The following is an 11,980-nucleotide window of genomic DNA, read 5'->3' on the forward strand; positions in this document are numbered from 1 at the left end:
TTATATGAATTATAATTAGATACTTCTGTAATATGGCAAAACTCTTCTTCTAGGTGAGAAGTGCAAATTATGATGCGGATCCATTTGTTCAAGAGTTCCAATTCAAGGTCCGGGATGAGATGGCCCACGTGACGGGGCGCGTGCTCCCAGCGCCGATGTTGCAGTATGGAGGACGGGTGAGGTTTTTGCTTTTTCTTCTGTTTCTCTTCTGAAGAGTGATTTCCCCCCACACGTCGACTATTTTAGTCAGTTCAGCTGCATTGTGTATTACAGGGAGCAGAGTTTGAATGGTAAAGCTTTTTTTTGTTATCTTGAAACTGTAAACAGCATAGGCTTTTGCTTCTGCTTGAATATCTGTGTTGGTTTTGTTTCCACAGAATCGAACAGTGGCGACCCCGAGCCATGGAGTATGGGACATGAGAGGGAAGCAGTTTCACACTGGTGTTGAGATCAAAATGTGGGCTATAGCTTGCTTTGCAACACAGAGACAATGCAGAGAAGAAATACTGAAGTAAGGCATGTCATGGTTCAGGCTTTGGACTGTTCTCTTAACAGAGCCATCTTAGTGAAAGCATGAACGTAGAACTTCTAATGAGCCTTTTACCTGCTTTTAATTATCTAAGATGTTAGGGAGAGAATCCAAGCTGCATTGCTTCACTGCTGGAAGCTACAGTCAAAACACTGTACCTGGGTTCTGGTCCTGTGACGTTGCTGCTTTGTGTGTAGTTCCTTCTGGCACCTTGAATGAAGTACTAAAGGTGTCTGAACTTGTTTGGGGTTTTGGGGGCTTTGGTTTGTTTCCCATTCTGGCCCGTGGTGTTTCAAAGCTCTACAGCCTCCACATAATGGACATTTTTAAAATGCTGCTTTAAAAGCTGTTTGGAACTGTCTTTTTTTGAGTAACACAGTTCTGTCCCCTTCTGCTTTGTTTGCTGTGTGCTATCGCTGCTGCAAAATAAAAAAAACTTCTCATCTTTAGGGGTTTTACAGACCAGCTGCGCAAGATCTCCAAAGACGCAGGGATGCCGATCCAAGGCCAGCCCTGTTTCTGTAAATACGCCCAGGGTGCAGACAGCGTGGAGCCCATGTTCCGACACCTCAAGAACACCTATTCAGGGCTTCAGCTCATCATTGTCATCCTGCCAGGGAAAACACCGGTGTACGGTAAGGGAATACTTCTCTCTACCTGTTTGGTCAAGTATTGTTCTGAGAAATTTGCTGCCCAGCATATGTTAAAAAATTCTTCAGGACCGTTCTTTAGACATTAGAAACCAATGTTTTGTTTGAAGTTAAAATGAGTCGGAAGCAGGTCTGAGCATGCAGGTAAGTTGGAAGTTACTTTGCAGAGTAAGTACACTTAAATAATTGTGACTTAAGCTAAGATCAAAATAGAGCAATAATTTCAAATGGATTCAAGTTGTATCCTAATATTTGCTCCTCAGCGGAGGTGAAGCGTGTGGGAGATACACTGCTGGGAATGGCCACACAGTGTGTTCAAGTCAAGAACGTCATTAAAACATCTCCACAGACCCTATCAAATCTGTGCCTGAAGATTAACGTTAAACTAGGAGGAATCAACAACATCCTTGTACCTCATCAACGGTAAGAATCTTTGTGGAGGCTGGTTTGGGTTTTGTTTTAACAGATGTGGTTAAGTTTGATACTTAGCACCCAAAATTTAAATGCAGCCAAGTTTTAAGCTGAAATATTCTTCTGGTAATAGTACGTGATATTTGACGTAGAATTAAATTTCTTTTACAACGGGCTCAGAGCAGTTGCTGGCCCATGAGTTAGGTCTCAAACCAAGGTTCTTTCCAAATGTTTGGTAAGTATCAAAAATTTGAAGAGAAACTGCATAGCCAGAGATTTAAAAATATTAATACGATCAGAATTTTTCTGCAGGTTTAGGAGCACACAGCACATCTCAGAAGAATGTAACTCTTGGTTAACATATCAGTGTGCTGTTTAATGAGGGCAGAAGAACACTGGAGGTGTCTTCTCTCACTTTCACAGGCTGAGTAATTCAGCTCACACTTGTTCTTTGCGGGGCTATTCTCTGTGCTCCTTTTCTATGTCTATTCCAATTGCTTTGATGCCTTCAGTGAGAAGGTTTGACATGTCCATCCCATGTGTGCTCCCATCTTCCTGGAGAAGCACAAGTCTCTTGGTCCTGAAGACTAGAAATTCTGGTTGACTCTAACTTTCACTAGAGCATATCCGCTCTTTGAGTGGAAATATGCACAGGGCAAGGTAGCAAGTCAGAAAAACTTTTGGAGTGCAAATCTTAAAAATTCTTTCCTGAGACTTCCTGAGAGCTTGGAATCAAAGCTTAAATGTGAAAGAATGGTGTGTGTAAGAATATTTTGAAGGCACTGGGAGACCCTCCTGCTGCTTAAATGCTGTAAGCCAGAATAATCCGTGTGGTACTGTGCTCGGCCGTTTGTGTGGCTGATGCAGTACCAAAGTGGTGTTCAGCCGGCCTCCGAGCACTAGTGTAATCTGTAAATGTAAACTGTAGAATGACAGTTTCTGTAAGAAGCTGTCTTTACTGTTCAGGTGTAGCTCAGTGGCTTTTCTCCACTAGAATCACGTCGCAGTTACATGGTGGTGTATTTTGGCATGACTGCTGTGGTGGTTTCGAAGTTCACGTCTCGTGCACAAAGACTTCATTGTTTAGGTTTGGCCAGAGTACCTGATAAGAAGGCTTCTCTGTGGAGATTAGCTGAAACAGAAACAAAGCACCATATTGAGCAATAACCTTGCGCCGACCGTTCATCTACAAGTGTGACTTAGCACTTTTTTCTTTTTGAAGACCTTCTGTGTTCCAGCAGCCAGTGATCTTTTTGGGAGCCGATGTCACACACCCTCCTGCTGGAGATGGAAAGAAGCCTTCCATAGCTGCTGTAAGTTGTATTAAACCAGCATTGTTTTTTCATCTTAGGTAAATGTTAGAATAGTAAATGCAACTCATGGACTATGTCGATGTCAAATATCCTTCAGGGCTTATGCCAGTTCTTCGTACACATTTCCAATGTTATTAAAAATCATGTCTTTAAAAGAAAAACACTGCTTGATACTTCAGACTGTTTTCTTAGCTTTTAAATTTTTAAATGGCAGTCATTAAATAATAGATTTCTGCAAAAATATTATTAAGGAAATAATGCACCTTTGTGATGTTAGTTTATAACATTTTTGTGTTTTTAAAGGAGAAAAATGTAATTAAAGGCCTGGTTTGGCAGGAATGTTTTTGCTACTTCTTACCTTTTGTGTTGGTACAGTCCAGGTTGGTGGTTGGATGCTGGGTCAGTCCTTTCCTGTTTTGTCCCCTTGGTATTTTACTTGGCATTGATTGCAGTTACAGAAACTGTGTCCTTGTTTAAAGTAACTAGGGCAAACTGAAGTGTTTCTCTGTGTAAAAGGTGAGAAAACCGCAAAGAATAAAAGCCTGTGCGTGGATTATAAGAATATGCATTAGTGTGCTGACGACAGAGGGGAGGACTCTGATTTGGCAGATGCATTTCGGGGTACTTGGAGGGCGAGTTTTATACCTCTTTTCAAAAGGTGTTAAATCTGTACCTACTACAAGTTCCAGTTAAAACGTTGCTGTGGTGGTTGTTTTAATGTAAGCATCTTTTACTTGAAAATTATTGTTCTTGGCTTTTTGGCTATTTTAATTTTTTTAAAAGATTTGATCTTGAAGCCTTTACTCATGTAACCTTCCCCTGAAGGTTGTAGGTAGTATGGATGCTCATCCAAGCCGGTACTGTGCCACGGTGAGAGTTCAGCGACCCCGGCAGGAAATCATCCAAGATCTAGCCTCCATGGTGAGAGAGCTTCTCATCCAGTTCTACAAGTCGACACGGTTCAAGCCCACGCGTATCATCTTCTATAGGGACGGGGTTTCTGAAGGACAATTTCGACAGGTTGGTTCATTTGTGGGTTTCTTGAAGGACTGTGTTACTACATAACAACTCCAGTTCTTGTATCTGAATAGCCGTACTATTTGAGTTGCTTACATTTACATCAAGATACCACAGAATAATTGAGACTTTTAAGGAGAGAATTTCTTAAGCATGTTGGGTAAGAAAAGATGCAATTTCTTTCCTGTCTGGGAAGGAGAGGTCTTAGAACTTGGGTAACAACATATTTCTAAGTACTTCCTAAGGCTACTAATTGCGTGGCAAGGTTGAACTTAATATTTAGTTGTTTGTAGCTAACATTAGGTGTTGTATGTAGAATACAACGGAAGGAAAACCTGAACTATTCTGTTCTTGTGCTTGTAGGTTTTGTATTATGAACTGCTAGCCATTAGAGAAGCCTGCATCAGCTTGGAGAAAGATTACCAGCCTGGAATAACATATATAGTGGTGCAGAAGCGACATCATACACGATTGTTCTGTGCTGACAGAACAGAAAGGGTAATCGTTGTCCCCTCTCATAGTAGCCTTATGTGAAAAGCTTGATGTCAGGCACTTTGCTGGTGGAGAAAATATTAGCATGGGCTTCTCTGTCAATCTCATTGTCTTTACATTCAGGGAAGATGTTGAATTGATAAGCACAAAATGTGGCCCCAAATTGAAAATCCATTGACCCGAAGTATGTTAAAAAATAAATCCCCATCAGGCTTTGTCATGTTGCACATTGATATTAGTCTTTGTCAGTGAACTGTAGCTAATATTCGTGTAACTAACTAGGACCAAGTCTGCAGCAATTGTAACAGAAGAAAATACAAAACGATGGAACCCTTAACTTTTCTGTTCTGAGTGAGTCGATCCAAACTCAAGCTGACAATTCTGAATACAAATGTTTGTGCTGCTCTTCTGTCCTGAGGCTGAGAGTTCTAAAGTGCTGGAGACGCAACGTTCTGTGTTGCGGTGGTAGGGCGCCATTTGGTGTCCTTGTCAAACGTCCCAGGCCACTGTATGGGTGCGATCCAGACAGTACTGAGGCAGTTCATTCGCTGAGGCCTTGCACGTGTTGGACAGAAACTTGTGGTTTTAATTACAGCGAGATGTATAAGCAGTTGTTAGCTGCGCTTTTTAACAAAACCTTTTCTCTAGGTTGGACGAAGTGGCAATATTCCAGCTGGAACAACTGTAGATACCGACATTACACATCCATATGAGTTTGATTTTTACCTCTGTAGCCATGCTGGAATACAGGTATGATTGTTTCTTTGTAAATAAATGTGAATTCAGAACGTGTTGGTTTTCTCCCTTTTGTGACGCTTGTGTTTACAAGCAGTTATTTAGTAGGGAAATGTCGTTTAGCTCAGTTTTATCTAAGATACCACATTATTGTGGGACTAATAGTATTATATGCTTAAGAGGTGGTCTCTGCTACGGCTTTAAAACTTGCTTTGATGGTAAGTGATGCTTTTGTTCAGTTTATTTTAGAGAGGTCACTTTATTTTGTACTTTTGTTATTTCTGAAAACAAAACTTGCTACTTTTATGATATACAGCCACCATGGAATTAACATTGAATCAGGTTTTCAAATGTAAACGGTTTGAAAGACTGAAGGCAATGTTGATTATTTGCTGACTAAATGCAGACTAGTGAATTACAGGCTGTGGAAATTAAATCCAACAATGTGGTGGTATTGCCAGCAGTACAGTTGGAGAGACAACTTAATGACAAAATTTGTATCAGGATACTGCTTAAAAATGGAAAAAAATTAACTCTCTACATTTTTATCATGTGAGTCTGACCACATTGTCATAAGCTTTGTTTAGGTTGGGTGGGCATGTTTTCTTTTTCAGTTTTGAATCATTGCAGTGTTTTTTATTCAGGAGTTCAAAACTTCTGCTCTTCTCCACTTACATGTCTGTCCTGGTTTTGGCTGGGATAGAGTTAATTTTCTTCCTAGTAGCTGGTGCAGTGCTGGGCTTGGGATTTAGTATGACAATAATGTTGATAACACAGGGTTGTTTTAGTTGTTGCGAAGTGGAGCTTACACTAGTCAAGGACTTTCCAGCTTCCCATGCCAGGGGCATGGGCAGGGGCACAAGAAGCTGGGAGGGGAGGCGGCACAGCCAAGAGAGCTGATCCAAACTGGCCAAAGGGCTATTCCATACCATATGATGTCATGCCCAGTATATTAACTGGGGGGAGTTGGCGGGGGGGGGGGGCAGTGATCATGGCTCGGGGACTGGTGTCGTTGGTCAGTGGGTGGTGAGCAGTTGCATCACTTGTTTGTTTGGTTTTTTCCCCTGGCTTTTGCCTGCCTCTATCATTGTTTTCCATTTCTTCTATTGTTGTTGTTGTTGTCATTATTATTAATGATCTTTATCTCAACCCACAAGTTTTCTTCTTTTTGCCCTTCTAATTCCCACTGAGGTGGGGGGAGCGAGCGAGCGAGCAGCTGTGTGGTGCTTAGTTGCTGACTGGGGCTAAACCACGACATAGCTTTGTGCTAGGTCTGGGCAAGCTGGTTTTTGGTCCCTTGGGGAAAAAAAAACCTAGTATCAATATAAATTGAAGCAGAAATGCCAGATGTAGTTACAGCTCATTGTTTTTAATATAGCAAGCCACAAAGAAGTCTGAACTAAATCGATACTTCATACATATATATATATATTTAAAAAGAGAGACTTCTAGCCTCGATAAAACACAACTGTTGACCTAATTCAGTTACAGTGTAAGATCTAACTCTAGTGCGTGACACCTTTTGTGGGGGGAAGCAGGAGGGAAGAGGAGTGTTCACTCCAAAAGAGTCTTTCAAAGTAAATCCAAGTCAATCATTTAACAGAGAAACTTCTAAGACTTCCGAAGAACTGTACTCAGTATTGAGTAGCTGTCAGTGGTCTGTGAGGAAATGTTAACGTACCGATGGTGAAAGCGTGTATCTGGGGGGAACCTTGACACAAGCGCGTGTAAAAATCTGACTCGGCATAATGCCGAAGAGCAAAGCAGCTCTAGAACATGTAGGAAAGGTGACATCGTGTGGAAGTAAGGAAGTGTATGTTTTTGTGTAGAACTCTATAGGTAACTCCTGAAATACTGGAGCTGTTTCCAGTGTTCATACTTCAGGGTAGGGTGCAAAGGGATTGGGAAGAGTTAATAGCAGCATTTCTCTGGGAAATGCATCTCGGTGAGAAACAGTTTTAATTGAAGGTAGTTAAGAGGTGGTGTAAGCATGGTTTAGTCATGTTGGGAGCAGGTTTTGATCGTTGAGGGTTATCTAGAAGGCATGTGGGTTTTTTCCAAGCAAGACTAATTAGACTAACATAATCATGCAAATGTTAGACTTCTTATTCATCTTCAAATACATTTAGGCTGACATAAGACTGAATTTTCTTTGGCTGCTGTTACGCAGGAGTTCAGACTAGGTAGTCTGGCCCTTTCTGAACTTAATCTGACTTGATTGTGTGGAAAAGCCAGATCAGTGAATCAATGTTCCCTTCTCCTTAGGGTACCAGCCGTCCCTCACACTATCATGTTTTGTGGGATGATAACTGTTTTACTGCAGATGAACTCCAGCTGCTGACTTACCAGCTCTGCCACACATACGTGCGCTGTACACGATCGGTTTCTATACCTGCACCAGCGTATTATGCGCACCTGGTAGCATTCAGAGCACGATACCATCTTGTGGACAAAGAACATGACAGGTAAATGAAAATGTGTGATTAAGTTTTTGCCCCTATTGGTCTTTGCTTCATTGTCAGGCAAAAAGCCATCTGACTATAGGTAATTACTGCTCATTTTGCAGTTAAGTTTGTTACCTCTGGGACTAGTCTTAAGGAAACCATTCCTGACAGCTGCTGCTCAGTATCAGTGGGTTGGTGGATTCTACTGAATAACACTCAGATTAAAAGAACTAAGTTTAGTTTAATAAACTGTTCTGTTATTACTTTGTGGTCCGAGGGAATCAAGCCACGCATTTAGTTTTTTGCTTTAGAATTAGAGCAGTCATGAATGAAGCAAATGTTAAGTGCCTTCCATTTACCTGCTTCATACGTCAGAAGTATTTCATAACCTTCAAGCCATCAATATATTTAACAGGCTTATTTTTAGATGAACAAACTGAGCAGCTAAGGTAAAAGGATTTGTCAAAAGCCTTGAGGTTGCTGGGTGAACAGACAAGTACATCCTTCTCAGTATTCAGTTCTATTACTATTGCCATGTTGCTCCCCTAAACGTTGGAGAGATGCAAAGGCGGCTTTTTGATCTGAGTTAATATGATTTACCGCCCCGCTGTCTTTTTCTCCTTCTCTTGCAGTGCTGAAGGAAGCCATGTTTCAGGACAAAGCAATGGGAGAGATCCGCAGGCACTCGCGAAGGCTGTACAAATTCACCAAGACACCTTACGCACGATGTACTTCGCTTAAGTCAATAAAATGGGAGCATACTCACTGAAAGGAAGAACTGAAAAATTAAGCCACATACAGTGTATGTTTCCAGTGGGGTTGGTTTATGGGGTGTGCCTCCAATCATGCTGAAGTTGACACTGTGCAGGGGCGAGAGGCTAACCCTTAAATTGACACAAGGAAGATTGTTTACTTCATCGAGGGACTCAGCACTATTATGCAATATGAAACCAGCCAACTGCTTTTTTGGCGCGGTCTCCTGTAGGAAGCACCGCCATCATTTTTTTTTTTAATTTCTCGTAGTTTAACCCTCTTATGCCTTTACCTCAAGTTGCTCGGCAGCACAACTATCTTTGCAAAAAAAAAAAAATTTAAAAAATCGATGGTGTAATTTAAAAAAAGCAAACCACCTTTATAGAAACAATCACAGTGATTGTCTGGGGGAGGGAAGTGTGCAAAAAAAAAAAATTTAAGTTTTTTTACCCCATTTCATTGAGGAATCTTCCTCAATATTGCCATCCAGCATTCGAAGGTGAGCATATCCGAGTACATTTGAATGTACAGCACTAGCTAGGAAAAATTAAGGGGGAAGATGTTTTGCACACTAATCCAATAATTTGAAAGTAATTTAGCCAACTGCTGCCTTTGTGTCTTTTCTTCACAGCTTTGGAGTTCTCGGCTCCAATAGTTCCCTTTCAAAAAGCAAAGAAGCTAGTGGTATTACGTGCAGGCAGTAGCGATCCGAACTCTTCTTGCTCCCTGGTGAATTTACTAAAGCTGCTCTTTTACCTAGTCCAAAAGTTTCAATTATTTTCTATCTGGCAAATCAAATATGTTGAAGCTTCACGTAAGATCAGATGTCCCAAGTTTTATGGAATTACATACAGTAAACACCAGAACTGAAACTTTAGAGCTAAGGTGTTCTTGGAAAAAAGAAAAATGCTAGTTTACTTGCTGCCTCTCACACCTTAATGTGATTTCATATGTATGTGTTTTTGAAGTTTAGCTTCCTTTTGTTTCTTTTATATTTATTAGAGTAATAATAATGCTTTAATTTAATTATTACAGAACATATGGTCAACATCAACTTTTATTTTTTAGAAATGTAACCATGTTTATTTTTAGAAAACTGACAACTTGTTTTGCTATCTTTTAGTGCAATAAGCGTTCTAAAGGAAAACTGTGTCCATTGAGCTGTACTAAAGCAGTGTTGTGCCACTAACTGTGGAAGAATGGACACCTCCATGATTTTAAACGGACAAAGCAAAAGCCTTAATTTTGAAAGGAAAGTTTTATAGTCAGAAGGAATCTTGACTTTTCCTTTTTTAAATCAAAAAATAGCAAAAATGCTCCTAGAATTCTGCAAGCTTCACTTGTCATCGCAGCATTTGATTTAACAAAGGAATTGGCCGTATTTTTGGCTTTGAAATGTGGAGGATATTTGAATTAAATGGAAAGGGTTTTTTATTAAGATCTAAGTTTTTACATGCTTAGTTAAATCTATTTGACATCAGTAAAATGTCTGGAATTAATAAAAGTTTTTAGGCTTTTTTCCTCTTTGATAATGACTTTCCTTTTAAAATTAAGTTATTGGTAACTTCATTTCACTTTGCAAATAAAGAGGGCTGGGATAGTTCTAACATGTTAAATCGCTGAAATGTGAAACAAAGTAATGGGACTCTTTCATTCCACTTTAGAGGTAAAACAATATTTAAGATGTCAGACGAGCATTTATTCAACAAGGGGACTGGGGAGTTTTGCACTTTGTAAACTCGTGAACTGCATTTTTGACTGTTTTTATTTGCACTGGTTCATAGTATATATACTGCAGATCGTTTGTATGGGCATTGCTGTTATCCCAGCCCTTCTGAACTCCACCTGCTCTCCACATGAAAACCAGTGGGTTGGTATAAGTAGCTTATCTCCTGTCATTCTCATGAAATCCGCTGTTTGCCAATATACTGTATTTTGAGCCTAAAATCTGAGCCCGTTTTGCTTCAACAGGCATGAATCTCCCCCATTTTTTCTGCCAGAAAACAAAGTACTGTATTTTGTGCATTTGTACATTGTATTGAAATGTATGTAGTGCTGTTCACAACACTGTTTCAAAGACCTTTACTAAGCAGTTAGTGTATATACATATTTTATCTCCCAATATCAAGGAAGATAATGTAAAAAGACTAACTTTGCAAAGCTAAAATTGCACTGGAGCTAGTCGTGACGGTGGGCAGTTGGCTAGTGGCTTGGGGGTCCCCGGAGAGGAGGTGGGGGGTGCGATCACGGGAGACTCGGCAGACCCCGACGTGTCGGAGAGTCTCTGGGCTCCTGGGAGCCGCACGCCTTCGCCAGCTGCACCCGCAGGCCCGGGACCGGCCCAGCCACGCTCTTTGACTTCTTAATGCACTTACCTTTCAGCGCCTTCACGTAAACCTGCCGCAGGGAGGTCGGTGTAACCGAACAAGTCGAGTGAGATGGTTTCCGAATAAGTCTCTCAAACGTTTTTCTTGGTCTGTGACCTGACGGTTCTCTCAGAAGCGCTCTAGCTAGTAGTTCTGTTTATAAAAGGTTCAGGTTAGGCTTTTTACAGAAAAATTGTTTTAAAATAGAGAATTTTTTTTAAAACAAAATTTACAAAGAATTCTTGTGGATTTCTGGCGTTTAGGTGAAAATTCCTTTTTAAAACGTCTTTTAATGCTCCTTTTAAAGACACTGTGCGCTTCTCATCCTGCCCACGCTCAGTGACTATGATTTCAGAAGCTTTTTTGCTTGCTACTTTCACCAAAAGATAAAGTAAAGAAAATGCATTGGGAAAGTGACTTAAATTCCTTGTCGAGCGAGCATTTTACCTGGTTTTCATGTGAAGAGTATTTGGAAGTTTTAATCTCTATTCTTGGTTTTGCAAATATCTACGTAAAGTGCCGATACTTATTTGTATTACGATATCAAGTTACTGGCGTTGTGAGGGCCACACATTTATGATGCTGTAGCTGCTATATTTATTTAAATGGAGATGGACAATTACTGCACTAAGGAATGAGGAGATAAGCAAGGAATCAAGGTTAGTTAGATATCTTGGGTGTTTTTTTTTTTCAACAGAGAATTAATGGTGTGAAATATCAAGTGTAACAAAGGGTGCTGTCATTTTAACTGAGATTAAATAGCCAGATATTCTTCCTTTGTTTAAAAACATATATATTTTGATGTTTGCAGTTTGGGGGTGGGGGTGGGGGGTGGGATAAATGGTACCTCATCTGTGGTGGCAGTTTCCAGTATATTTTCAGAGTATATGGATTTCTTTTATTTTTGTACCTGCTCTCCTTTAAAAAGAAAAAAAAAAAAAATCTCAAATTTTATGTGCTCTTTGGGGAAATCTTGAGCGGCGTACCAGATCCCCCTCTCTTGCTGGGAGCTGTCTGTATATAGTCCAAAGAGGGACGTGGGCAAAGGCTGGCAGTTCTTAACTTTGCAGACATACTGGCCTCCTTCATACGCCTATCTAAAAAAAATGGTTCCTGTCTCCTACGACACTGTACCAGTCGACTGCACCGAGACCTCACTTGCACTTAACAAGTGCCACTAATCGCTTCCGTGGTGGGAGCACGCACAAGGGCCCGGCGCTGGGCCGGGGAAGGAGCAGCCTTAGGGCACCGGCCACACGCGCCCGCAGCG

General features: G+C 40.7%; 1 protein-coding gene across 1 annotated transcript in view; it reads left to right on the forward strand.

Moving 5' to 3' along the window:
- LOC142066931 (protein argonaute-3) overlaps window positions 1-9,947 on the forward strand; it is a 32,811-nt gene extending 22,864 nt beyond the window's left edge. Inside the window, exons 10-19 of the mRNA XM_075115059.1 lie at window positions 54-176; window positions 378-511; window positions 980-1,164; window positions 1,443-1,602; window positions 2,813-2,903; window positions 3,729-3,923; window positions 4,284-4,418; window positions 5,061-5,162; window positions 7,413-7,612; window positions 8,224-9,947. Of these exons, the coding sequence (XP_074971160.1) occupies window positions 54-176; window positions 378-511; window positions 980-1,164; window positions 1,443-1,602; window positions 2,813-2,903; window positions 3,729-3,923; window positions 4,284-4,418; window positions 5,061-5,162; window positions 7,413-7,612; window positions 8,224-8,332 (1,434 nt within the window). The 3' untranslated portion in view covers window positions 8,333-9,947. The remainder of the gene's footprint in view (window positions 1-53; window positions 177-377; window positions 512-979; window positions 1,165-1,442; window positions 1,603-2,812; window positions 2,904-3,728; window positions 3,924-4,283; window positions 4,419-5,060; window positions 5,163-7,412; window positions 7,613-8,223) is intronic.
- The last annotated feature ends 2,033 nt before the right edge of the window (window positions 9,948-11,980 follow it).

The sequence above is a fragment of the Phalacrocorax aristotelis genome, chromosome 20, assembly GCF_949628215.1.
Source record: "Phalacrocorax aristotelis chromosome 20, bGulAri2.1, whole genome shotgun sequence".
Classification (NCBI taxonomy): domain Eukaryota; kingdom Metazoa; phylum Chordata; class Aves; order Suliformes; family Phalacrocoracidae; genus Phalacrocorax; species Phalacrocorax aristotelis.